The sequence below is a fragment of the Mytilus trossulus genome, unplaced genomic scaffold (genome assembly GCF_036588685.1).
Source record: "Mytilus trossulus isolate FHL-02 unplaced genomic scaffold, PNRI_Mtr1.1.1.hap1 h1tg000122l__unscaffolded, whole genome shotgun sequence".
NCBI classification, from domain to species: domain Eukaryota; kingdom Metazoa; phylum Mollusca; class Bivalvia; order Mytilida; family Mytilidae; genus Mytilus; species Mytilus trossulus.
This window is the reverse complement of record NW_026963298.1, coordinates 1,573,914-1,598,319: the sequence shown is the minus strand read 5'-3', so window position 1 is coordinate 1,598,319 and position 24,406 is coordinate 1,573,914. Positions and strand designations below refer to the sequence as shown.

General features: G+C 32.8%; 3 protein-coding genes across 4 annotated transcripts in view; 1 reads left to right on the top strand and 2 right to left on the bottom strand.

Moving 5' to 3' along the window:
- LOC134700086 (uncharacterized) overlaps positions 1-4,783 on the top strand; it is a 33,715-nt gene extending 28,932 nt beyond the window's left edge. Inside the window, exons 13-16 of the mRNA XM_063561456.1 lie at positions 605-873; positions 1,326-1,353; positions 1,921-2,184; positions 4,722-4,783. Of these exons, the coding sequence (XP_063417526.1) occupies positions 605-873; positions 1,326-1,353; positions 1,921-2,184; positions 4,722-4,783 (623 nt within the window). The remainder of the gene's footprint in view (positions 1-604; positions 874-1,325; positions 1,354-1,920; positions 2,185-4,721) is intronic.
- A 5,783-nt stretch (positions 4,784-10,566) lies between these two features.
- LOC134700108 (uncharacterized) lies at positions 10,567-19,730 on the bottom strand. Of its 2 annotated transcripts, XM_063561481.1 has the most exons (4): positions 19,675-19,730; positions 15,434-15,517; positions 12,087-12,985; positions 10,567-10,797 (listed from the first exon to the last, which is right to left on the bottom strand). In XM_063561481.1, the coding sequence occupies exons 2-4, from the start codon at positions 15,457-15,459 to the stop codon at positions 10,616-10,618; spliced, it is 1,107 nt and encodes a 368-aa protein (XP_063417551.1). In that variant the 5' UTR covers positions 15,460-15,517; positions 19,675-19,730; the 3' UTR covers positions 10,567-10,615. The 2 variants fall into 2 exon arrangements, with proteins under 2 accessions (XP_063417551.1, XP_063417550.1); XM_063561480.1 differs by lacking the exon at positions 19,675-19,730 and having other exon boundaries at positions 15,434-15,572.
- A 2,517-nt stretch (positions 19,731-22,247) lies between these two features.
- On the bottom strand, positions 22,248-23,490 carry LOC134700085 (N(6)-adenine-specific methyltransferase METTL4-like). Its single transcript, XM_063561455.1, has 3 exons — positions 23,451-23,490; positions 22,831-22,992; positions 22,248-22,534 (listed from the first exon to the last, which is right to left on the bottom strand). The coding sequence occupies exons 1-3, from the start codon at positions 23,488-23,490 to the stop codon at positions 22,248-22,250; spliced, it is 489 nt and encodes a 162-aa protein (XP_063417525.1).
- Positions 23,491-24,406: the final 916 nt, after the last annotated feature.

Here is a 24,406-nt window from a genome sequence, read left to right as displayed (position 1 = left end):
TACATAAGACTCATACTTCTGTGCGTGATGTATATTTCATCATGCGTTTAACAATAATAAACAACTTTATGATATCGTAACATACGTGTACCACTTTTATACGTCTTTTATCGATAAATCATGAAAATCATTTAAAATTTGTATATTTAATGCATTTCTCTCTATTATCGAGATTACATCCGAATACAATTCAACCATATTAACCATAACAAATCAACACCTTTTGGTGTTAAGTAATTTTGTAAACATACAATTACCGATCCTAATTCGTTCGTCGATATCCTGGTCATCTTTAATATGACGAGGAATTTGGAGATATTACTGTAATTAATAAAATATTAGAAATTTAAACTGCAGAACTGTCTGATTATTATCCGTTTAATGCTGGTTATAATAAACCCCGCTACTATATCATACCAGCTCGAATTTCAATAAAATTGCGAAAGGAAATGGGGAATGTGTCAAAGCGACAACATTACTTAGAGAACCACAAATCAATAATTTGATCGTGAGTCTTATAATACATACCACTATGTTTACGTCAGGTTCTATGATATAAATGTTGTTATTGATACATAAAGCATGAACAATTTTTCCAATCCAGTTACAAATGCTGACTTTTTGAAAGTGACGCCATCAGATCTACACCTACGTCGTTTGTCATTATTGTTTAGAAAAAATGAAGTCAGGGAAACAGCAATCAAATTGGGATTGTCAACCAAGGACATAGATAGGATTCTAGAATCTGACGATTCAGTGAAATGGAATTTTGAAGTTTTGAGGCGATGCAGAGACAGTATTGCAGTGACTTTTAAGCACATCAAAGAAGCAGTGGAGGCAAGTGACCAAGAGGATATTCACATACTTTGCAAGGTAATCAAGTGTTGATGAATCACAAAACTAAGTTTGAACTTTTAACCCAATCCCTTTAGTTTGATTGTTTTCTAATTTGTTCCTGTGTTTTACCATTTATCGTTGATATACCAGACACTCATAAACTATACTGTTTATATGTTTTGAAGTATAGTATGACGTCCATTTGCACTGAACTATTACACCTTATTGTTTAATTGTCTAATGAGGCAGGAAGCCGAGTGTGGGACTATATCGCTGTATTGAAACCCCATTAAGGCTTAAGCTATATGCTGTTCTTTGCTTTTTAGTCGGGTTGTTGTCTCTTTGATATATTCCCTATTAGCATTCTCAATTTTAAAAGATATACACAGATATAGCTAAATATAACATACTATCAACATGCATGATTCGTATGATATGATGACAGTCCATGCTATCTAATTATAATTATGTTTTACCTTGTATTACAGCTTGTAAAAGCAGATTCTATTGATTTTGGTAAGTTATATGTTTCGGATATTTGTTCAAAGACTGTGCACTATTATTTGTCTGCTTGTCTTTTTTCATTTTTAGCCGAGTGCGTTGTCAGTTTAGATGAGTTTAACTGTTCCTCTGGTATCTTTTATTTCACATCTCATTTTTTTAACATGATGTTATATAAGTATATCATTATTGTAATCTATCGTTTATTCTCTGCGTTAAGTGTCCTGATACAATTTCAAGCTAAGTCCCTAAATTCAAGTTTATCCTAAAAGGTGTACTTAATCATGTTTTATATGTACACTTTTATACTGGTTTTAATTTTTACAAAATCTAAACTTGTTCTGTGGAAATCAATATTAACTTTGCATGTTATTGATTTTGATAACCAATTTTCTTTGATGAGATATCAGTGGATAAGTTTGAACATTGTCTGTTCCCTATCCATCTATTTTGCATTACAACAGCATAAATAATATAAGAATGCAATAAATAGTTATCATTTATTTTGCAAATCGTTGAAAACATATGCTCATTTTTATTTTGACTATTAATCAAATACTACTTAATCTTTGAACATCGCAGAGAAGGACGCAGATAAATGGGACACTGTACCAACAGAGGAGCACATTGACAGATTGGCTCCATTGATTGGAAATAACTCACTTCCGTTCCTGATAGAACTTGGAATGGAGTTTCAGACCTGGGAGCAGATTACCCACAGGCAAAACGAACGAGACTTGGTAAGACTGAACAAGGACATTTTAGAAGAATGGAGATTCCAGTTTTGCAAGATGCACAGTTTGAAACCAACTTTGAGGAATGTCGCAAATGCATTCATTAACATTGGTAAAAATGTACAAAAACTTTATCAGATTTGTTTTGACTGTTATCAATGACAATTTTCTCCGGGTGAAAAATGAGTTAGAAATTCTCAGAGAATATTCAACTTCATGAAAAATAAAGAATAAATGTATTTCAACTGTTAATTCAAATAGATAATTCATAGACAAATGACTATATTAATATACATATTTTTTACTTTTTTACATTTAGAAAAACACTAATTTAGGTTCAACGTGTGGACACAGTTGTAGTAAACTGATCAATCAAATCTCTTTTCCGTATCACTCTTACAGTTTTAAATTTTCATACATTTGATGAATTTTAGTGTAAAACATGTTTTCAACTCTAATTGTTTATATGTGTCTGCTTGTTTACTTATTTTGTTGCAATAACTCTTTAAATAAACAAGGCCGTAAAACGATTATACATAAATGAATGTGTTGTTCTGAAAGGCCTATTATAAGAACATATACATGCTCTTTGACACATTCCCCATTTCCATTCTCAATTTTATAATATTGAAATAAAATATATATCAGCAATGAAAAACTTTGCATGTATAGTTAAAATATATCTAGGAAAGAAACTGTCAAACAAAATAAAATATAAAGCTTATGCTTCTCTGTTACCTATACAACATGTGTTGGGTGCTGCAATTCTTGGCTGCAAGTTTAAAAACAAATTTGTCTTTTATTTTCAGTATCAGTTGTAAGATTTTTACATTCCACCCATGTCTTTGTTTCGAATAAACAATGTTTAGCCAATTATCGGTTTTGTCAGACATGCTATTTTTAAAACAGATGACTACACATTTTGTTGAAAAATTCTCAAAACTTGTTTAATTAAGAAAATAAATGAGTCCAATTAGTGCGTGGCCTTGTTTTCTTCAAACGCAAATGCATTCACTGAAACGGATAGGTAAAATAGCTTCACCTGATGACTTACTGCGCCTGTCCAAATATGATATATACTGGTAATGATTTGTAAAAGTTCGGTTTGTTCATGATTGATTTCGGGGGAAGAACTATATTTATGACAATAATTCTCAGAAATAATATCATTTAATACAAAACTTATTTCTAAGAATGAAGAAATGACAAAAAAATAATTCATGATTTCCATCAAAAAAATTAAAGAAAGTGAACACGCGTGTAGGTATACACAATGAAGCTATCTCAATTGTTGATATAACACCTATGAATTTGTTTTCGGACCAAATATGTTAAACTAAGTTTGCCTTATCAACACAATATGATGTGGCTTTTTGTAGGTAACTGTTATCTCCTTTTGTATTGTTTATGCTTTTTTTATAACTGTGTATATTGTAAAATTGTTTGGTATTATATTGCTTATGATTTGTTAAAAAGTACTAAATAAAATAATGTAAATGGATGCTTAAGGAGGCTCGCGGGTACAAAAATGTCAGCAAAATATCAAACATTTGTTTTTTTCATAACAAATTTTATTGATTACACTATTAGTTATTACTTTATGATATGATACAAAAAAAATTAACCAAAAACATCGATTCAGTTTGGCCCCAGATGACTTTTAAAATGTTTATATCATTGAAAAAGCTCCAAATTATCTCCCTTTAGTGCAAAAATGCATTTTTTTGGCTTTAAAATTGAAATATCTTTTTTTACTCATCGGTGACCTATATTTTTTATTATTGTTTTCAAATAAGCTATACATTAACTAAATAATTGTAAAATTTAAGTGATTTCTGTAATTAAGTTCTTTTATTATTTCGATATTACCCTCTTTTTTCTCCTATTAGTTCAACAGAAAAAAGGTATCTTTACAAAAATGTATGCTCCTTCCGAAGGCAGGTTGTGAGCGTTAATGATCCTTGATCCCTTGTTTTTATTTTATTTTTCTATTAAATTTTAAAAAATTATTCAGAACATAGAGCTCCCTTAAAAATTCAACGTGATTTATTATATTTACAAGAATGCTAAATGTTCTTTGGTTTGTGACTATTTGTCTTACAGCTTTGTCATATATACATAATTATGTTTTGAAATTTCACAATAGCAATGGAAGAAAACTGCATGGCGTGGATCTTTTCTAGCATAACTAATTTGAAACACCCTCCTTGAAATCATAATACATTATTGTTTAAATCATGTATGAACTCAGATGGTAGGAAAGTTTGACTGTCTCTTTTCCGTCAGTTGTACCCAAATCCCTTTAAATGCAAACCTTTAAAAAACAAATGTAGTTGAACTATGGTTATACTAATCAATATGTTGAGTAGGTATTAAGGAGTGCATATTATTCTTTAGCAATACAGTAATTTGTACAGTAAACGATTATTTGATTTAAATGATATCTTAAATGAAATGGGGAAATTTCACAAGATGTAATTTTGCAAAAAAATAAAAATAAATACAACCGGCAATGACATCCATAAAAACCGCATATTACTTTGACCTTTACTATTTTATTACTATTATTGGGTTTTATAAATCCTACTATGAACCTGATCAGAAAATGAAAAGACTTAATGTTATTGAGATTAATGTTTATTTATTCAGATAATAGAATTGGAACTTATATATATTCCTCACAAGGAGCTGATGGAAATAAAGGAATTTAAAAAATAAAAAAGCAATACAGTAATTACTCCATCAGTCTTCGTGTTTCATTTACTATCACAACATGCATAACACCACATATACTATTTTACTCTGTAATAATTATTGTTTTGTCTTATTGCTTATATTTTATGTAGAATTGTAGTCTTTTGATGCTTAAACTAATGATTGTACTTGATGTATACATATATATAAACAAGCCTATACAATAAAATCTGGTGTTTTAAAGTTTTGTTTGTTGTTCGTTATAAATATGGATTAACTAAAACTGAAAAGATATCAGGACACACCAGTCTGTACAAAGCAACATATGTTCAATGTGGAGGATGTTATGTTGGTATCTGGCTGCATCATTTTCTGTGTTTGAAATGTTCTCTTATTGAATGATATCCAATCAAATAATGTCTAATTCTTGTGTCTAACTTTGGCACAATTTGGTGGCGTTTCGTTCTTTTAAAAGAGTTTAATTAACTTTTTTTTCTTCTAATTAACAAGCTAGATGACATATGACTAGTGAACAATGTTTAGAAAATTCTTGTTAAATACATTTTAACCAGTCTAAATTTAGGTTCCAGTATTTTGCGTTGGAATTTTACCTTCACTAAAATTGCAAAGCAATGCTTGTGTATAACTTTGGCACATTTATTTGTTTTTGTATTTATAATCCTGTATCGTTATTATAAAAGAGTTTATCTAATTATTACTCGATTGATACTTTTCCTGACCTATAAATTATTGTTACTTAATCAAAGTGTAATTCATTTTAACTCAGTTTGTCACTGGTTCGAATTTGATCATGATGTGGTATTGTCTTGCATTCCTCTTAAAATTAAAATTCCTTTGAAGTCATGAACAAGTCAACCATGCCTGATGACGATACATAGAAAAAACGCGTCTGTTTGTAGACCTTTCGAAAAAAAAGATTATGATTGTCTTCATATCGTATCAAAAGAATTAGAAAAACAGATTCAACAACCACATATCGTGCAATTCGATTTTCACCAACTCTGGACAGACACAATTTAAATATTTAAAACGCTCGCCAAGCCTCGTGTTTTAAATTTGAAAAAACATAACTGTGTCGAGTAGATACATATCGTATCGCACTTACGCAGTTGAATAATCTCTATATTACAAACATAATGGAATCCAAGGCAAATTCAAAAGGGAAAGTCCCTCAAACTGACAAAATCCAACGCTTTCAATAACCCGAACAAAGAAACTTACTGATATGTCTGACTTTTCCAAAAAATAAACAGTCCCTAGCTACTAGATATATTCCTTAATATTTATAATTACGAAGTTTCAGATATGAACATTGTGGGGATTATAGGGGTACACTACAATTTGGGTCCTTATTCCACAAACGTTACGTCTACTTGCATTTGCAATAAAATATATTAACTTTACAACGCCTTGCATTTGGGAGGAGCATAAAACCAGATATGTTCAAAGTTGTTTCAAAATTTATTGCTAACAACAAGAATGCCTTCCTCGTTCATTTCTGCAATCTTTTCTGATGTTATCCTTTTCGTGAAATCCGAAACTTTGACTTCGAAATTTCAGTTTAAGTTTAAAATAACTATTACTCTTGTGGCAACAAACGTGAGTTTTATTTTTATACACAATAACGTTTGCTGCCCACTAGGAAACTATTGAACCAGTAGTTCCAAACGATGAAGTTGAATTCATCCCTTCGTAAATTGTACGGACGCCATCACGAGTTGGTTGACCGTTATGGAATAACCGTTTCAATAATGATATCGGATATGTTCCTTACGTCGTAACTACAATCCATTCCCTTTCATAAATGTGACGTACCGAATGAGACTATTTACTGGATTTGTTATCACATAAGCAACACGACGGGTGCTACATGTGGAGCAGGATCTGATTACCCTTCCGGATCACCTTAGATCACCCCTAGTTCTTGGTGGGGTTCGTGTTGTTTATTCTTTAGTTTTCTATGTTGTGTTATGTGTAATATTGTTTGTCCTTTTGTCTTTTTCATTTTTAGCCATAACGTTGTCAGTTTGTTTAAGATTTATGAGTTTGACTGTCCTTTTGGTATATTTCGTCCCTCTTTTTCAAACTTGAGGAGCAACTGCGAGCTATTCAATATCGTATTAGTTCAGATGTATACTCTGAACGCAGGTTAATTGGTTTAGTGCTGCTGAGTGGAATTTATAAATGAAAAAAATTAATCGTCGCGTGTGTTATAGATGCTGGTACTGATATGATAGCGGTTGTCACTATCTACATACGACGAGGAAGCTGAATTTGTTAGGGTCTTTTTCTCTAGACCAGGAAGATATATTACTGGAATTTAATCAGACAAATAATGATTGTTATATAAAAGGACAACGTCAATTTACCTGAGTGTGAAATTAAGTAATAACCTTTTTTGATCTTTTTTGAAATCCAGTTCACATTAGTCTTTTCTCGTTCTACAAAAGTCACATTGTTAAGAACGCTGTTAGAACTTTTATCTGGAGCAAAAGTACCATCCATTGATGCGATTCAATTAGTGTAGGTGTTTCTTGTTTTGTTTATTCACTTCACATTCCTCTGTGAAACTGAGTTTGGATTGCCCCCTAATACATGCTACATCTACACGAGTCACATTTTAATGTGAGATGTTGAACAGGCTCTTTAAAGTCAAACTTATGGTCTAGTTTCTTATTGATCCGAACTCTCGTCGATAGTTGATTGTCATTCTTTCAAGACGACCAGAAGATACAAATTATTATATGATTTACCACTTTGTGCATCTTTGATTCTAAGATTCTAGACCAAAATAAAATTTAATTTTGAGATATTGAGAAAAATCCAGCAATACAAATTTTTGAGGAAAACATGCACCAAATTCAGCAGTTATACATTATTAACTTTGTCCCTCCATCTAAAATGTCTATGCCATACTTTGTTAATACATTAACCAAATGACCCATTCTTGAAATCAAGAGATATGAGTTGTAAATATAGAGAAATATAATTGCTTGTTGATTATGATTGAAAGAAGTCCATTTACAGGGCTGCAAAACAGATATTATAAGGTATATAATGGTTGTATCAAATCTGAACTTTTTTGTTTCCATGGTAACCAAAAGCAGATCTAGTGATAATTAACTATCTAACTATTTAGTATATAATTCAAACTCTATTATCTATATGTATCCTTTGATGCTGATTCTTAATTAATTCAGCAATTTCAGACCGGTTGCTATGGTCTTTCAGCCACTTGAATTAAAGCTTATGTATTTTATCATTTTCAAACAAATCATAAGTTTTATTTTCTGTTAAATTACATTAATATAAAAATAGCAAAAGTTGGGATAATGAACAAGTATTGTGTTTTGTCTTTTTATGAATTTACCAATTTTGTTGCCATGGTAACAAAACATTTCGAAAAAAAACATGTTTTTTTCCTGTTTTTGATAATTCAATGTATGAACTTTAGGATGTTTACTCAAAGTATAGGATGTTTTCAGCGAATTTTACCAATGGTAGCTAACATACGTATAAAAATGCAACACACCGTACTGTTTACTATGCTAGCTGGTCCTCGATTTTCTTTATTTCTCCTATCTGCACAGACTAGCGAATGTTTACTTCAGCAACTTCGATTTTCATTTATTTTTATTACCAAATCAGGAAAATGGCCATTGTAATTTTATAATTTCTGTGTGTGTTACATTTTAATGTTGTGTTTCTGTTGTATCGTGGTTCTCTTATATTTGATACGTTACCCTCAAATTTAATTTGTAACCCTGATTTGTTTTTTTCTCTCTATTGATTTATGAAGTTGGAATAGCGGTATACTTCTGTTGCCTTTATTTACATGTATAGTATTTGGACCATCAATACATATACAATAAGCATGCAAATGCTCATTTAGTGAACAGCTGAACCGGAAGTCATTTTAAAAAAAGATATAATTTAAAATGTGTCAAGAGTACATTATATTGAGATGCATGTGTGTGTATGCATGTTATAATTGTTTATATTATGATCTGTATGTATTTATTTGTTTTACTTTATCGTACACTCCGTTGAGTACAATGTTTTGGTTCCGTCATTTGAGAATTTTCTTGGTGGTTGTCGATAATTAAATGATGAGCCCACGGTATCTTTTGAATCGTTTAAGGATCGTTGATATGGGAAATATCAAAGCATGTCGATAGTATATACAATGGCCCTGTTTTAAGTGCCAGAATCAGGCAATTTAGGTAAAAATAAAAACATGGTCAGAAAAAAACCACCGAGTTAATCATGCTATTTAATACTAACAATCATCCTGAGTTAAAAATAATTGGTCTTTCGTGTGTGTGTGTCTGGTAATAGTAAATAACTTGGTTAGAAAATTGGTTAGAATGATAGCAAATTACATAGTTACCTCCCTTTATTCGTTAATTTCTAGTGCATTTCAATCAGATTGTATCTTCTATTACCAGAACAGAAAACGGAAATGAATGTTAATTTTGTGCATAACTACATTTTATGAACTGAAATCAATGTCAAATTGGGTGGGTTTTTTTTGTCATGTTTTCACCACTGCCTGATTCTTAGGCAGACTGGCACTTAAATGGTAGATGCATGAAGTACAAACAAATGAGGGAACGTTCACAATTAACCACGAGCGCAGACTACACGATTGACTGATTTTTAATACACTAATACACTAATAAGAAAAACAAAATACTGGTTGATAATAGTTACCATAGGTGCCATATTATAATTTGATACGCCATACACTCGTTCCGTCTAGATACATAAAACTCATTAGAAACGCTCATATCAAAATATATATAAAACCAAACAAGTACAAAGTTGAAGAGCATAGATGACCCAACATTCCAAAAAGTTGTGCCAACTACGGCCAAGGTAATCTATGTCTGGGATAAGAACATTCTTGGGACAAGAAATCCTTAGGTTTTCGATAAATTCAAAGTTTTGTCAACAGGAATTTATAACAAAAAAAAAACCAACAACATACAATTGATTTTCATGTCAACACCGAAGCGCTAACTACTGGGCTGGTGATACCCTTGGCACAAAACTTCAACACGCAGTGGCATCGACCTAGTGATGTAAGTAGTTATCAATGGTATAAAGCCAAACAAGTACAAAGTTGAAGAGCATAGAGTACCTAAAATTTCAAAAAGGTTTTTCAAAACACGGCTAAGTATTATATTCCTTAAATATGCATATATATGAATCACAAATGAAATATGTATTGAAAAAAGGACGTATTACTCAGTCCTTAGTTTGTATACTGTGTTCTGTAAACTGTTTTTTGTCTTTCGTTATTTTCTTTTTCGGCAATGGCATTGTCAAGTTTATTTTCTACTAATGAGTTGGAATGTCTTATTTGTAGCTTTTGCCTCTCTTAGTGTGTTACAAGTGAGAAGTTTATCAAGCTTTAGGGCAGGTTTAATCCACCATTTTCGACATCAGAAAAGTACCAAGTCAGGAATATTATTAAATGTTAACCATTCATTTGATGTTTTTGCGCTTTTGATCTAGCAATTTGATTTGGGACATTCCATTTTGAATTTTCCACGGAGTTCAGTATTTTTGTGATTCTACATTTTTCTATTCCAGTGTGTGGTACCTATTTCCAGTGTGTGGTACCTATTAATACATGTTTCGCTTTATTTACTTTGTTCTTTTTCTTAATATATGAAATAGTTACCACTTGACAGTAAACATAAAAAAGATCAACTCATATGAAATAATTCATAAAACAAAATAAATTGTGTTTTATTTATAAAATTTCCCGAAAAATACTTTTACTTGACCGTTTAAATTTACACACTCCCTTAATACATGTATCAACTGGCTTTGTTCTGTAACAGTTTTCTTACAATCTTGTCCAGTCCAACATAACTTAGATTATTTATATCCCTACTACTAACACGTGGTTGTAACACGTAAAACAACACGGCTATTACACCTCCGATGAATATTATAAACTCCATCCGGGTAAACATCTCATGACTGCTGGACGATATATCTGAAATTAGAACATAAAATATGTATAATAAGGTTTCTCTAATTCTTCCTCAATTTATCCCTCCCTGCACCCATTGTATCAAAAACAAATTAATCAACGTGTGGTTCGTTTGATCCCAGTACTTCATTGGTTAAAATCCGATTATGACGTAGACTTTTCTTGCTGTCCTCTGAAATTTCTATTGTGACGGCATGTAAAAAGGCGACCATGTCTGATGGCGTCACATAGAAAGAACACATCTTTTGACAAATCATTCGAATAGAAGGAATAAGTTTGTCTGCATAATGTTAGAAAATCATTAGAGAAACCGATTCCACCACCAAATCTCGTGTAATACGATATGTATCCACTTGGTTGTATAGCTTGCTTAACCTCTCACAGTACAGTCGTACTGGACTGTACTGTGAGGGGTTAAATATAAGCAAGCTATACAACCAAGTTTGATCCACCATTTTCTACATCAAGTCAGAAATAGGACAGTTATGATTAATTCGTTTGATGTGTTTGAGTATTTGATTTTGTCATTTGATTATGGACTTTCCGTTTTGAATTTTCCTCGGGAGTTCAGTATTTTTGTGATTTCACTTTTTACATTGGAATTTCCTTTTTACAATTTGATAATTCCCAAAAAAATAATATTGCAAGTCTTATTATCACAGCTATTACGTTATATCAACGAATATAAACTCATTATAGATACCAGTATTGACATTCTGTATTTGAACCAGACGCGCGACTGTCTACAAAATACTCACCAGTAACGCTCGAATTGAAAAAAAAGTAATAAAAGCCCAAATACAGTAGTATATTCACTGATAATATTCTCTAGGGCCGAATGGCGATAATTAGAATGACAATTAAGAAGCAGAGTGTTTATTTGTATTCCATATGAATAATGATACAAAATATATAGTCAGTCAAGAAAATGTATTAAAAAATAGTGTTTTCCGATCAACGGTGATCAGCCTGAATTATAGTTCCCTGAATGTTGCGATATCTTTTTAGTTTTTTTGGGTTGTAACCGAAAAAAACACACAAGAAATCCAATAAACAAGCATACAAAAACTAACAAGAATACAACATGAATTGACTTTTTTTTTTGAAATTTAGCAATCAATAATTTAGTATTTTTTATATTTTAGACGTTAGACGTTAGCAAACGATTCCTTGATATTTTGATTTATATCGAAATATTTCCGATTTCTTTATCTTGGTATAACAATCAGTTTGAATTTCAAAGGTTTTTTTTCTATTTTTTTTATTGTGGCAGGACAAGTGCCGTTTCTTACCTTTAAATGGTGCTTTCGAATCGTCGTGTTGCTTCTTCACGTGCCAGATATATGTAGCAATCAAAACACAAGTACCAAATAAAACAGGAAGAATGTTTATAGATTCACTTTCTAGTATTTGATGCAATAGGTATCCCATCATAAGATACCCAGATGTCTCTAAAACTGTTTTTGTACACATCACGTGATTATATAATAAGTATAACACTGTCAAAGAAGCTAAACCAGACATAGATGACACTAGCATAAACGTCCCCAAGTTAGACTTGTTCATAAATTCTAAAACGGGTACAACCACAACAATAGTTCCGGCAAAGAATATACCAATAGCTCTCAAACGTAGTGTGACCTTAATATTTTGATCTTTAAAATGTTTAAGGCATATCAGCTTTAACACAGTTGCAAAAACAGAGGAAAACGATAAGTAATCTATTCTATTCATAGTGAAATCTTTATTTACACCAAGCGATATAAACAATGCGCCTAAAGACAGTAGACTAGTGGTTACCATGGTGATATGCTGTATTCGAGATCCTTTACAAATAACTAGACAGACCAGTACAATGATTGGTATAAAAGGTGGATATATGTCCGTCCCTCTGTCTACAAGAGGTACATTGTCGTAATATTTCAACAGACCACTTGATAGTACATGGAGGAAAAAGAAAATTGTAATCGCTTCGGAATTATCAACAATCATTCGGAACTCCTCGGTTTTGAACGCTACTAGAATGAATACCAGTTCAATGGCTGCTGAAGCCAGGAGACTTTTTATAGTCCATTTGTTTTCAAACAGATCCTCTCCTTCTGTCAAACATTTAGTACCATTCCATTGTAAAAATAAACTCCCAAATATTAGTCCGATTATTGCAAGTTGTTTCAATTTCGGTTCCAACTTCCTGAAAAACAATTGTAAAGAATATAAATTCATTAATTTGGATAACTAACCCTTTTAATGCATCGGCAAAAAATGTATATGTGTCGAAAAGAAAAGACTAAAAAAAAACTAAACCCTATATACACAAGAATCTTACGAATGTGTTACAAGAGCCCCACATAATCCTGACAAGCGGGTTTGGGTGTAAGCGAGCGGAACAATGTCTGCACAGAATCAATTATGGTAGTAAGTTTAACCTAAAAATGGCCATGACTTTCAATGTATATAGACGTAAGAAGATGTAGTATGAGTGTCAATGTATATAGACGTAAGAAGATGTAGTATGAGTGTCAATGTATATAGACGTAAGAAGATGTAGTATGACTTTCAATGTATATATAGAACTAAGAAGATGTAGTATGACTTTCAATGTATATATAGAACTAAGAAGATGTAGTATGAGTGCAAATGAGACAACTCTCCATCCGAGTCACAATCTCTTAAAGTAAACCAACATAGGTCAAAGTACGGCCTTCAACAGGGAGCCTTGGCTCATATCAAACAAAACAGCAAGCTATAAGCTTTTTTGTGGTGATTTATATTTGTTAGTTGAATCAAGTTTTTACCTTTACTGCCACTGTACGTTTTTATTTCTTCTGTGCACGATACAAATTGTAGTATTGCTCGATTTGGTAAATAAACATGTAAAGTGTCATTACCAAACCAAAATTAGTTTGACAGTAAGGGTACATAAACAATGTTTGAAAAATGGTGACTAAGTTAAACAAAAATTTTGCGATACCCTTTCTAAACGGTACATGTAACGGTGATGAATATTAATGCCAATATACATCTACTCTTTTGTCGGGTTGTTGTCTCTTTGACATATTCACTATTTCAATTCTTAATTTATAATTATCAAGTTTCATATTCGAACTCAAAGAAGTTTGAAAGGTAGAAAACACATGTTTTGATGGATTGACTGACAGACGGACGGACGGACGGATTCCTTAACGGACACATGGACGGATGGACAGTAACGCTGGGTAATATAAACACTGACATGCGACTTCTAGACAAAACCAGATGTACATAAAGTAAAGAACATGTAGTGGGGTTTTGTTTAACATGCAATTTAAGTACAACATGTCGGGAATTATTAAACGATAACATTTAATTTTTAAATTTTATAAAATCGGAAAGTATCTACATTATATGATAGCACAGTAATTCTGCCATGCCTAAAACCGGTATTTGATTTTTGTTTTTTTAATTCAATGACATTTTTGTCAATGTTTAAATATAAAAAAGAAGATGTGGTATGATTGCCAATGAGACAACTATCCACAAAAGACCAAAATGACACAATCATTAACAATTATAGGTCACCGTACGGCCTTCAACAATGAACAAAGCCCATACCGCATATAGTCAGCTATAAAAGGCCCGATAAAACAATGTAAAACAATTCAAACGAGAAAACGAACGGCCTTATCTATGTAAAAAAAATGAACGAAAAACAAATATGTAACACATAAACATACGACATGTTTTTTATTATTTTTTGAGAAGTAAAAAAGTCATCAAAGTGGATCGTTGTACAATGAATCTTTGTTATTTTGTACCAAAACCATTTCGTACCATATGGAAGAATTAAAATGTATACCATTTCGTACCATATGGAAGAATTAAAATGCATACTATTTCGTACCATATCGAAGAATTAAAATGTAAACCATTGCGTACTATGCATATGGAACATTATACCATTTCGTACCAAATAGAAGAATTATTCGTATCATTTTGGAGATTTTAAGGTGTATCATTTCGTTGCATATGTAGGATAATAATGTTGAACATTTCGTACCAAAATGCATTGTAAGCTATATTTGAAATTAATTATACTTGTTGGTACATAATGCTACAGCCATTTTTTCCATACGATACGAAATTGGTCCTTATGGTACGCAATAGTTTCTTACGCTACGAAATAATCTATGGTCATGGAAGGAAATTGCAAGTTCCTGGTGCGATATTGTTATTTTTAGGTTCAAAATGGCAATGGTACGAAATGGTTATGGTACCAAATGACTAGCTACCATATATCATTCTCATATCACGAATTTGTAAAAGTGTGCAATATAGTCAACCTTCAAATCCACTTTAATCAATTAATACTTTCACCACTATTATATTTCTGACCAATATCAGCCCTCTGTATACAAATGTAAATCTCGAATGTTTACGCTCTCGTTTATAGTTTGATACTTGCATCACTCCGGGCCTCGAAAATAGTTAACTAATATCAGCCCTCCATACATGTATCTAAAGCCGCGAATGAATACGATATCGTTTATAATTTGATACTTGCATCACTCTGGGCTTCGAAAATAGTTAACTAATATCAGCCCTCCATACATTTATCTAAAGCTGCGAATGAATACGATATCGTTTATAATTTAATACTTACATGATAAACGTTGGTTCTTGTTTCATACCGTTCCCTTATTTTCCACAAAAATTATTAATGCTTAAACCCATTGATCTTATATATCTACAATAAATAAAATACATACATTGACGTATAGCTATCAACAAAAATGGTGGATATTATAATAAAGATCAATGCCTTTGGTAAAACAAGGTTTTAAATATTTTATTTTATTTTCTTTAAACATTACAACAGATTTACATGTAATTTATTTAATGGATTCACTTTGTAAAATTTTCAAGGATTTAAACTTGATTTGGACATAACATCTATTTATACCATACATTAACCAAATAAAACTCTTAAATTATGACATTTTACAAGTATCAACAAAATTACGGATACAAATCTTTAAAAGTTTAGCTCATTCCCATATTTTCAATCATTCCTACGTCCTGGAGTTTTCTGTATTTTAATTATTAAAATAATAATATAGTTCGTGTTTCCCCATTTCCAAATATTTTGAAGCTTGTCTCCCCTTTCCCATTCCAAAATTATGATATACTAGTATCATCATAAGTATGTAGCTGTTTATACTAGAACTATTTATCACATGTCATATGCACAAGAAGAAATGTCATAAGATGTTAGAACGTTTCCGTGATTAATTCATCACCATATTTTCAACATATGCTATTACATGTATTAGATAGAAAGTGTTCAGTGTCAATATCAATCAACCACTATCGCAGTTACGATTATCTTCTCAGTTTCTATTACCGAAAATACGATAATCATTTTTTGGAGTTACAATAATTATCATCCCGAATTTTTCGACGGCAATTTTCTAGGCACTTAGACAATTATAGGGCACCGTTAGGATTCAAATATGATGTAATGGTATACAAAAACCTTGCAACTGAGTAACTATTAACAAAAACATGCTACATTAAAGAAAAGATGACTGAAAAGTAATACCCTATTTCTGCTGTCGCCATATTGGGATCGTCGTAATTCTAGTCACGGTTATCAGTTTAACACCAGTGATTATCATGTTGTTCAACTTGTCGTAAAATGTTGTTGAATAACAGAAAATGAACGACTCATTATGTCATTAATTATAATCAATCGATTAAATAACGACAAGATGAACAACAGAGCCAAGGTAGAACGTTTAAAAGATTTATTGAATGGTTGTTGAACAACGTCCAGTAGCAAATATTACATTATAACATATGTAGTATGGGACAAGAACACATTAACTAAACACTACAGCCATTGCATAAGTAAGGTTGCACAGAGACAGAGATAAAGGAAGTTAGGAAATGTGGACTGCTACTGAAAAATGAAGGTGCATGCATGTTTTGAGGCGGTGGGACGGGGGGGGGGGAGAATTTGCCTTGGAGTGCAGAAAGAGAAGCTCTATGTGACACCGTTTTATTGTGAAAAAACATGGATATGGATAGTACAGACCAGACCAATTTCTCGGTCAGTAGCAGCGCTCTTACAAAAAAAAGCAAACGAAGAACTTTCGTGTTTTAACAAGTTAGACGATTTCATCTGAAGCCTCGTACTAAATTCAGTATTCTAACGAGATAAGCCAGGAGGTCAACTTGTTATTTTAACGTCCTTATTCGTCCAGACGCTTAAGATGCACCGACCATTCCTTTGTTGTGGGAAGCGGAGGGTGAAAGCATGAAATATTTTCTCGGATTTGCCTTGGAATGCAGGAAGAGTAGCTCCATGTGACACCGTTTTATTGTGGAAAAACATGGATATGGCTAGTACAGACCAGACCAATTTCTCGGTCAGTAGCAGCACTCTTACAAAAAAAAAAACGAAGAAATTTCGTGTTTTAACAAGTTAGACGATTTCATCTGAAGACTCGTACTAAAGACAGTATTCTTACGAGATAAGCCAGGAGGTCAACTTGTTATTTTAACGTCCTTATTCGTCCAGACGCTTAAGATGCACCGATCATTCCTTTGTTGTGGGAAGCGGAGGTTGAAAGCATGAAATATTTTCTCGGAACAAAACAAACATATTAACTTTAATTAAAAAAAATAAAATCTTTTCAATAACGGACAAGACCAATAAAAAAAAGATAAATAGCTCGACGGTGCCTTACTTACGAAAAACAGTAGTTTAAAATAACTCACATGTTATAATCGAATCTTACACGTAAACACAAATCATCAAGAAATATTATTTGATGTCACTGTAACAGATGGTGAAGACGTCAATCTATGTCACGTGATTGTTGTGATGATTTATTTACAAAAGATTGACGATCATCTTTAGAGAAAAATCAATCGATCGAAATATGTTGTTCAAATCTTTTGTTTTAATTTCAAATATCTAATATGATATCTAAGTAAGTATAAGTAAGTAAGTAAATTATTTATTATAGTGACATGTGTAAATTATGTACAGATTATAAACATATAATATATGATAAATATAGATTCTTACATTGATACCAGTGGATTATCGGATTTATCCAATCGAGATAGTTAAATTATCAATTTTAAAGTCCGAGCCGCCCCAGCAACCACACGTTGATTAATTTTTTTTATACAATGGGTTCGGAAAGGGATAATTTTCCATAGAATTAGAGAAATATCTATATCAGGGGCAGATCCAATAAATCGAAGTCTGTTGGTTTTTAAAACTCTAAATAGAAATATTGTGAGTCGTCTATACTTATGTTTTGTTACATTCTAAAACCATTCGAAAGATAAAACTGTCACAGTAAAAATGATAGGGACAGAAATTAGCCTTGTAAAAGTTCATCTTCAAACCAATGAGATGTGTTACAAGCCCATAGTAGTGTGTATCCGGAATAAAACTAGACTTTCGGTTAATCTAATATGCTTATGAAATAACAAAAAGCATGTCATGTGAATTGACAAAATATTATATAAAGATATTTGTCAATGAAAGAGAGAGGAAGGGAGAGAGAAAGACAAAAAGGGGGATGGATGACAACAACTTGCAATATTCACGACTTATCTTTTTTAACACGGTCTGAAAAAACTGACCAGATTTCGAACATACTGTGTATACATACGGTCAAAGACTTGTATAAGTACGGTATTAGAATAACATACTAATCAGATTTCTCAGTAACAGACAGCATACGTACGGTTTAAGAGTATTGGTCCGATTATGAACAGACTGGTGTATAAGTACCGTCTGAGAATACGGACAAAATATTTTACAAACTGGTGTATACGTACGGTTTGAGAATACTGGCCGGATTTCTTACAGAGTTTTAACAAGTACGGTTTGAGAATACTGGCCGGGTTTCTTAAGTGGCGGATCCAGTTGTGTGTGTGAGTGGGGGGGGTAGTTGAAAACCCCCTTTCTCCTAGGTTGGGCCCCGCTCGTAATCCGTACCTGCAGACAGCGTATAAGTACGGTCTAAAGGTAGAAATGGCTGAAGCCATCCCTACAGACAGCGTATAAGTACGGGCTCAGAGTAAGAATGACTGTGTCCGTCCCTTCAGACAGCGTATAAGTACGGGCTAAGAGTAAGATGGCCGGATCAATCCCTGCAGACAGCGTATAAGTACGGTCTAAGAGTAAGAATGACTGGATCCATCCCTGCAGACAGCGTATTAAGTACGGTCTAAGGGTAAGAATGGCTGGATCTGTCCCTACAGACAGCGTATACGTACGGTCTAAGAGTAAGGATGACTGGATCCGTCCCTACAGACAGCGTATAAGTACGGTCTAAGAGTAAGAATGACTGGATCCGTCCCTGCAGACAGCGTATAAGTACGGGCTAAGAGTAAAAATGGCTGGATCCGTCCCTGGAAACAGCGTATAAGTACGATCAAAGAGTAAGAATGGCTGGATCCGTCCCTGCAGACAGCGTATAAGTACGGGCTAAGAGTAAGAATGGCTAGATCCGTACCTGCAGACAGCGTATAAGTACGTTCTAAGAGTAAGAATGACTGGATCTGTCCCTGCAGACAGCGCTGAAGTACGTGCTAAGGATAAGAATGGCTGGATCCGTCCCTGCAGACAGCGTATAAGTACGTGATAAGGGTAAGAATGGCTGGATCCGTCCCTGCAGACAGCGTATAAGTACGGTCTTAGGGTATTGAACAGATGATGAACAGACTGTGTACAAGCTAAGTACGGTATAAAAAGGCTGACAATATTTCTAAATATAATCTCTGTAAAAGTACGACCTAGCTGAGAATGGTGGCTATGTCTAGACACGACACTCGATCGATTGAAGGGGACAATCAAACAAAATAAATCTTACTTACCTTCTTTAGTACGTCAGTATTGATCTGTTACGTATGTTTTATCTCGATATTTAATACATTATTTACAGTGCTTATATAGCGACGACATTAGGGACGACATCAAAAGATCGATGTAGGAAAAAACACTTACATCAAATAGTTTGGGAGTAGGAGGTCATCATTGCTGCAAGTTTTGTTAATCTAAAATCGATTTTACATGTATCCATATAGGTAAATCAATTTTTCCCAAATTAAGTTAAGAAGGTGGGTAGGGGGGTCAGCGAAAATCATTGAACTTTTGATGTCGTCCCTTATTGAATGGAAGATATATATGTATTGCTTTTAGCTATTAGTTTGTAAAGTTACTAGAGCGCAGTCAGTTGTAAAATGATTTAAAATATTTAATCCTACAAAACAAGGATGTAAACACAATTATTGATGTTTCCGAAATTTATAAAATATTTTATATACTCAGCTTCACATCCTATTTTAAGTTTTTATCTCTCTTCCGATATTTTTTTTTAAGTTGCGACATATTTTTGAGAGTGAATTTTGAATGTCGGTCTAAATTACAGAAAAAAGTTTAAAGAAATAAATGTTTCCATTGGATAAAAAAAGTTTTCCTATCTCAATCCATTTTTTAACTGCTAGAAACTAAATCGTCACAGTAAGAATATTGAAAACAAACTGAATGAATATTGCTGCAGTTCTACCAGTGGCGGATTCAGTTGCGTGGAAGCCCCCCACCTTTTCCCTTTCTTTTTTTGCAAAATCAATCTAGTAAATCATAAAATGGAGAAAGGAAATGGTGAATATGTCAAAGCGACAACCACCCGACCATAGAGCAGACAACAGCCGAAGGCAACCACTGGGTCTTCAATGTAGCGAGAATTCCCGCACCCGTAGGTGTCCTTCAGCTGGCCCCTAAAAATATGCATAATAGTACAGTGATAATGGACGTCATACTAAACTCCGAAATATACACAAGAAACTAAAATTTAAAATCATACAAGACTAATAAAGGCTCATGACTTGGGACAGGCGCAAAGTTGCGGCGGGGTTAAACATGTTTATGAGATCTCAACCCTCCCCCTATACCTCTAGCCAATGTAGAAAAGTAAAAGAATAACAATACGCACATTAAAATTTAGTGTAAGAGAAGTCCGAGTCCGATGTCAAAATATGTAACAAAAGAAAATAAATAAAATGACAATAATACATAAATAACAACAGAGTACTAGGAGTTAACTGACATGCCAGCTCCAGACCTCAATTAAACTGATTGAAAGATTATGTCTTCATCATATGAATGTTTTATAAGTTTAATGTTTTTTGTTTATCCTGGCTATCACACGACGACGTTTCCGTCAAAGAAGAATATATTGCATAAAAGTTCGACAAAAGTTGTTGATGACTAAACAAATAAACCCTAACCTTTTGTAACTGTAACTTCACGGTACTTGACTAGTAAAATACATATGCCATACACCGGTATTACTGTGCCGGCTATAGTAAGACTGTTGCTTATCGATTCCGAGAAACAGACATAATTGTGAACACATGTACAATCATTCCACACATCGAACAGTTCAACCAATTGTGTATCATATGCCTCTGCTCAAATATAGATGATTTATTGCTTATAGTATCTATGACACATATAAAGTTACATTTAGCAATGAAAAAGGTCAAGTTCAGATCAATCCTGCCAGACACCATGCACATGTGCAATCTTTCGGACCCTTCGCCTTCATTTTGGGTAACAAATCTATGCTGTATCAAATATTCAATCACAAATCAAATTTAGAGCTAGAGCTGTTTTATGCTAAAATGTTGTCTCCATCTTTGCGCAACTGTTCAAAAAGTTCGAAGAAAAAAATCACATATGATATAGAATATTATTTTCAATAAAGTATTCCTTTATATTTCTTCTGTCAAGTAGGGGTTTAACAAGCATTAGGACAAAATGTACCAATAGGTCCAATTGAACTCACAATTTATAGATATAAGAAGATTTGATATGAGTGCCAATGAGACAACACTCCATATAAGTCATAATTTACAGGCGGGGATCCAGCCATTTTAAAAAGGGGGGTTCCCAACCCAGAGTAAAGGGGGGATTCCGACTATATGCTCCCATTCAAGTGAATTGATCGGCCCAAAAACAGGTGGGTTCCAACCCCCGGACTCCCCCCCCCCCCCCCCCCTCATGGATCCTTTATACAGTCCTTGGATGGTGTAAACTTGCAAAGTGCAGCCTTCAACACAGAGCCTTATCTCACAACAGCAAGCTAAAAATGAATATTGTTAAACAACATCATCAAACGACAACTACTAAACATTAGATTCCTGAAAAACTACTGAACATCATATATATCATGTATATCACAGTTTCAACTGGTTTCAATGACAGACAAAACTTTTCAATATATGTAATACCATTTCTTGTAGTAGTAATATATAATATAACAACAATGATGGTTATACAATGTGTGCAACTATGTTTGGAATTGGTACTTAAATGTGTGCACAAAAGCATGAACAATGCACCTAAAATATTTAAAATGGGTCGGATGCCTGCTTTAAACATGTATTTATTTCATATCAGAGTATAATGGAATTATAGTATCTTTGGTAAAAACTTCAAAATAATCCATATGCTGATGTTTAAACACCTCATTACCATAGCAACACCAACCTGGCGTCAAGTTCCTGGCAAATATTTCCAAACAATTTGGAGTTTCTGGAAGATAAGGTTTCATAATATCTCGTAATGGAATAGAATGAATACTACTAGGCACGCTCATCAGTGTCATATGTAATGGTAGATTGTCATTGTTAAACAATGCAGGTAAGATAGTTCTTTCATTACAAATGCCCTCTAAAGATTTAGAACTTATCTTTTCACTTAAGATTTCCTTGCATTTCATGTTTTTACAAATGTCATTTTTCGTATGTTCTTTCTCTGTGTTTGAGTCTTTTCATCTGATACATCCTTCATTTATGTGTGTTAACATTTCGCTAATATAAAAATTTCATATGTTTTTTTTAATGTTCGGACATTATATTTAATACTGTACTGCCAGTCTTTGTGACTTTAATCCAATATCATGTTGTTATAAAATCTACATTCCAAAAGAAATAATTTTTGTATAACAAAATCCTTATGTTTCATTTTGTTTGTAACCCACACACCAATAACACAGCCAGTGGCAGTTAACTCAGGAACTGGGATTTTAAATAATTCTTCATTTTCCAATGTCCAATATTGTTTCTTTCTTTTAACAGACTTATTCTCCCATGGGGGATCAAGTAAAATAAAGTCAAATTCATTTCTGCCTAAAATTGTAGAAACATATTTTAAATTAACAGTGCCACCCATATTGAAAGAACATTCAGCAGGTAAAAGGTAAAAGTCATCCTTTATTTTAACTTATATGGAAGAGTTGCTATAATTTCTCACTAGTTTATTACACAAATTATCATAAACACCTTGAGGTTTCAAAGTCACAGTTTCAATGTCAAGGTTGTTGATATCAGTATAACACAATTCCCTCAGTTTGTCTCCCGGTCCAGAGTTGGTAGCAATCTTCCTAGCAGCAACATTATTATCTAATGATTTACCAAGATTTCTAAAAAGCTTCAAATCTTTGGAACTTTGAAGTATATATTTATAGGCACGTAAAATAACTTCTATAATTTTATCATGATATGTTTTAGCTTTAATTTCTCCTTCATTTAAATCGGATTGTCTTTTTCTGTTTCTCTTTTTACGATTTGCAAATATATCGTCAAACCTTTCCTGTACCGGATTTTACTTTCAAACTGGCTATCCATGATAAATTGGCTATTAATTTAAAACATGTCCTTTTAGTATGCGAAATCTGTCACAGTGCTGTCTTCAGAATCAACATCTTTAAAAGAGTCTGCAGTCAGTTGCCAATGATCAAGTATTCAGCCATACATATGCTGATATATAATAGCCATCTTTACATCATTCGTAATTATACATTATTGTACGTCCCTTTCTGAAAGTTCACTTCCACATCAGGTTTCTTTATTAAGTTAAGTATCATGTTCAGAAATAACATCTTTATAAGTGTCTGCAGTCAGTTTCCAATGATCAAGTATCCAGCATTTCATATTCTGATATGAAATGGCCATCTTTTAAATTATAACATATTCTGAACACATCAGGTTTCTTTCTTAAGTTATTGGACTTGAAAGTCATTTCATGTGTTTTTCTATTGTACATCCACATGTCAACCATATCTGAAAATAAATATTTGATATTTAAGTGTGAGTCAAAATCTAATCAATTAGCAGCTCTGTCTAATATCATAGAAATTCAGAAAAAAAACTAAGTGCATATATTTTTTTTTTTTTTTTAATATTTATGATTGAAAATTGTTGGCCATTACATATCAAAATATACGAATCTGGTAACTGAAGAAATTAAACGATCTTAAGCCTAAACAAATCACAGTTTTTGGGAAATAGCATACTTGATTATTGGAATGTGTCGCAACACAGGCAACAACACTCGTGTACATGGTGTTTTGTGTGTATTTATCTCAATACAGTCTTAACATACTAAAACTGTCGGAATTTGTCGCAACAACATTTTCATACTTAGTTTTATGTTCGTATTTATCTGACCAGAGTTTTGACATAACAGTCAACATCTTTCTTATACATGGTATTTTGAGTGTATGTAACTCATCACATTCGTCACATAACAGACAAAAACATT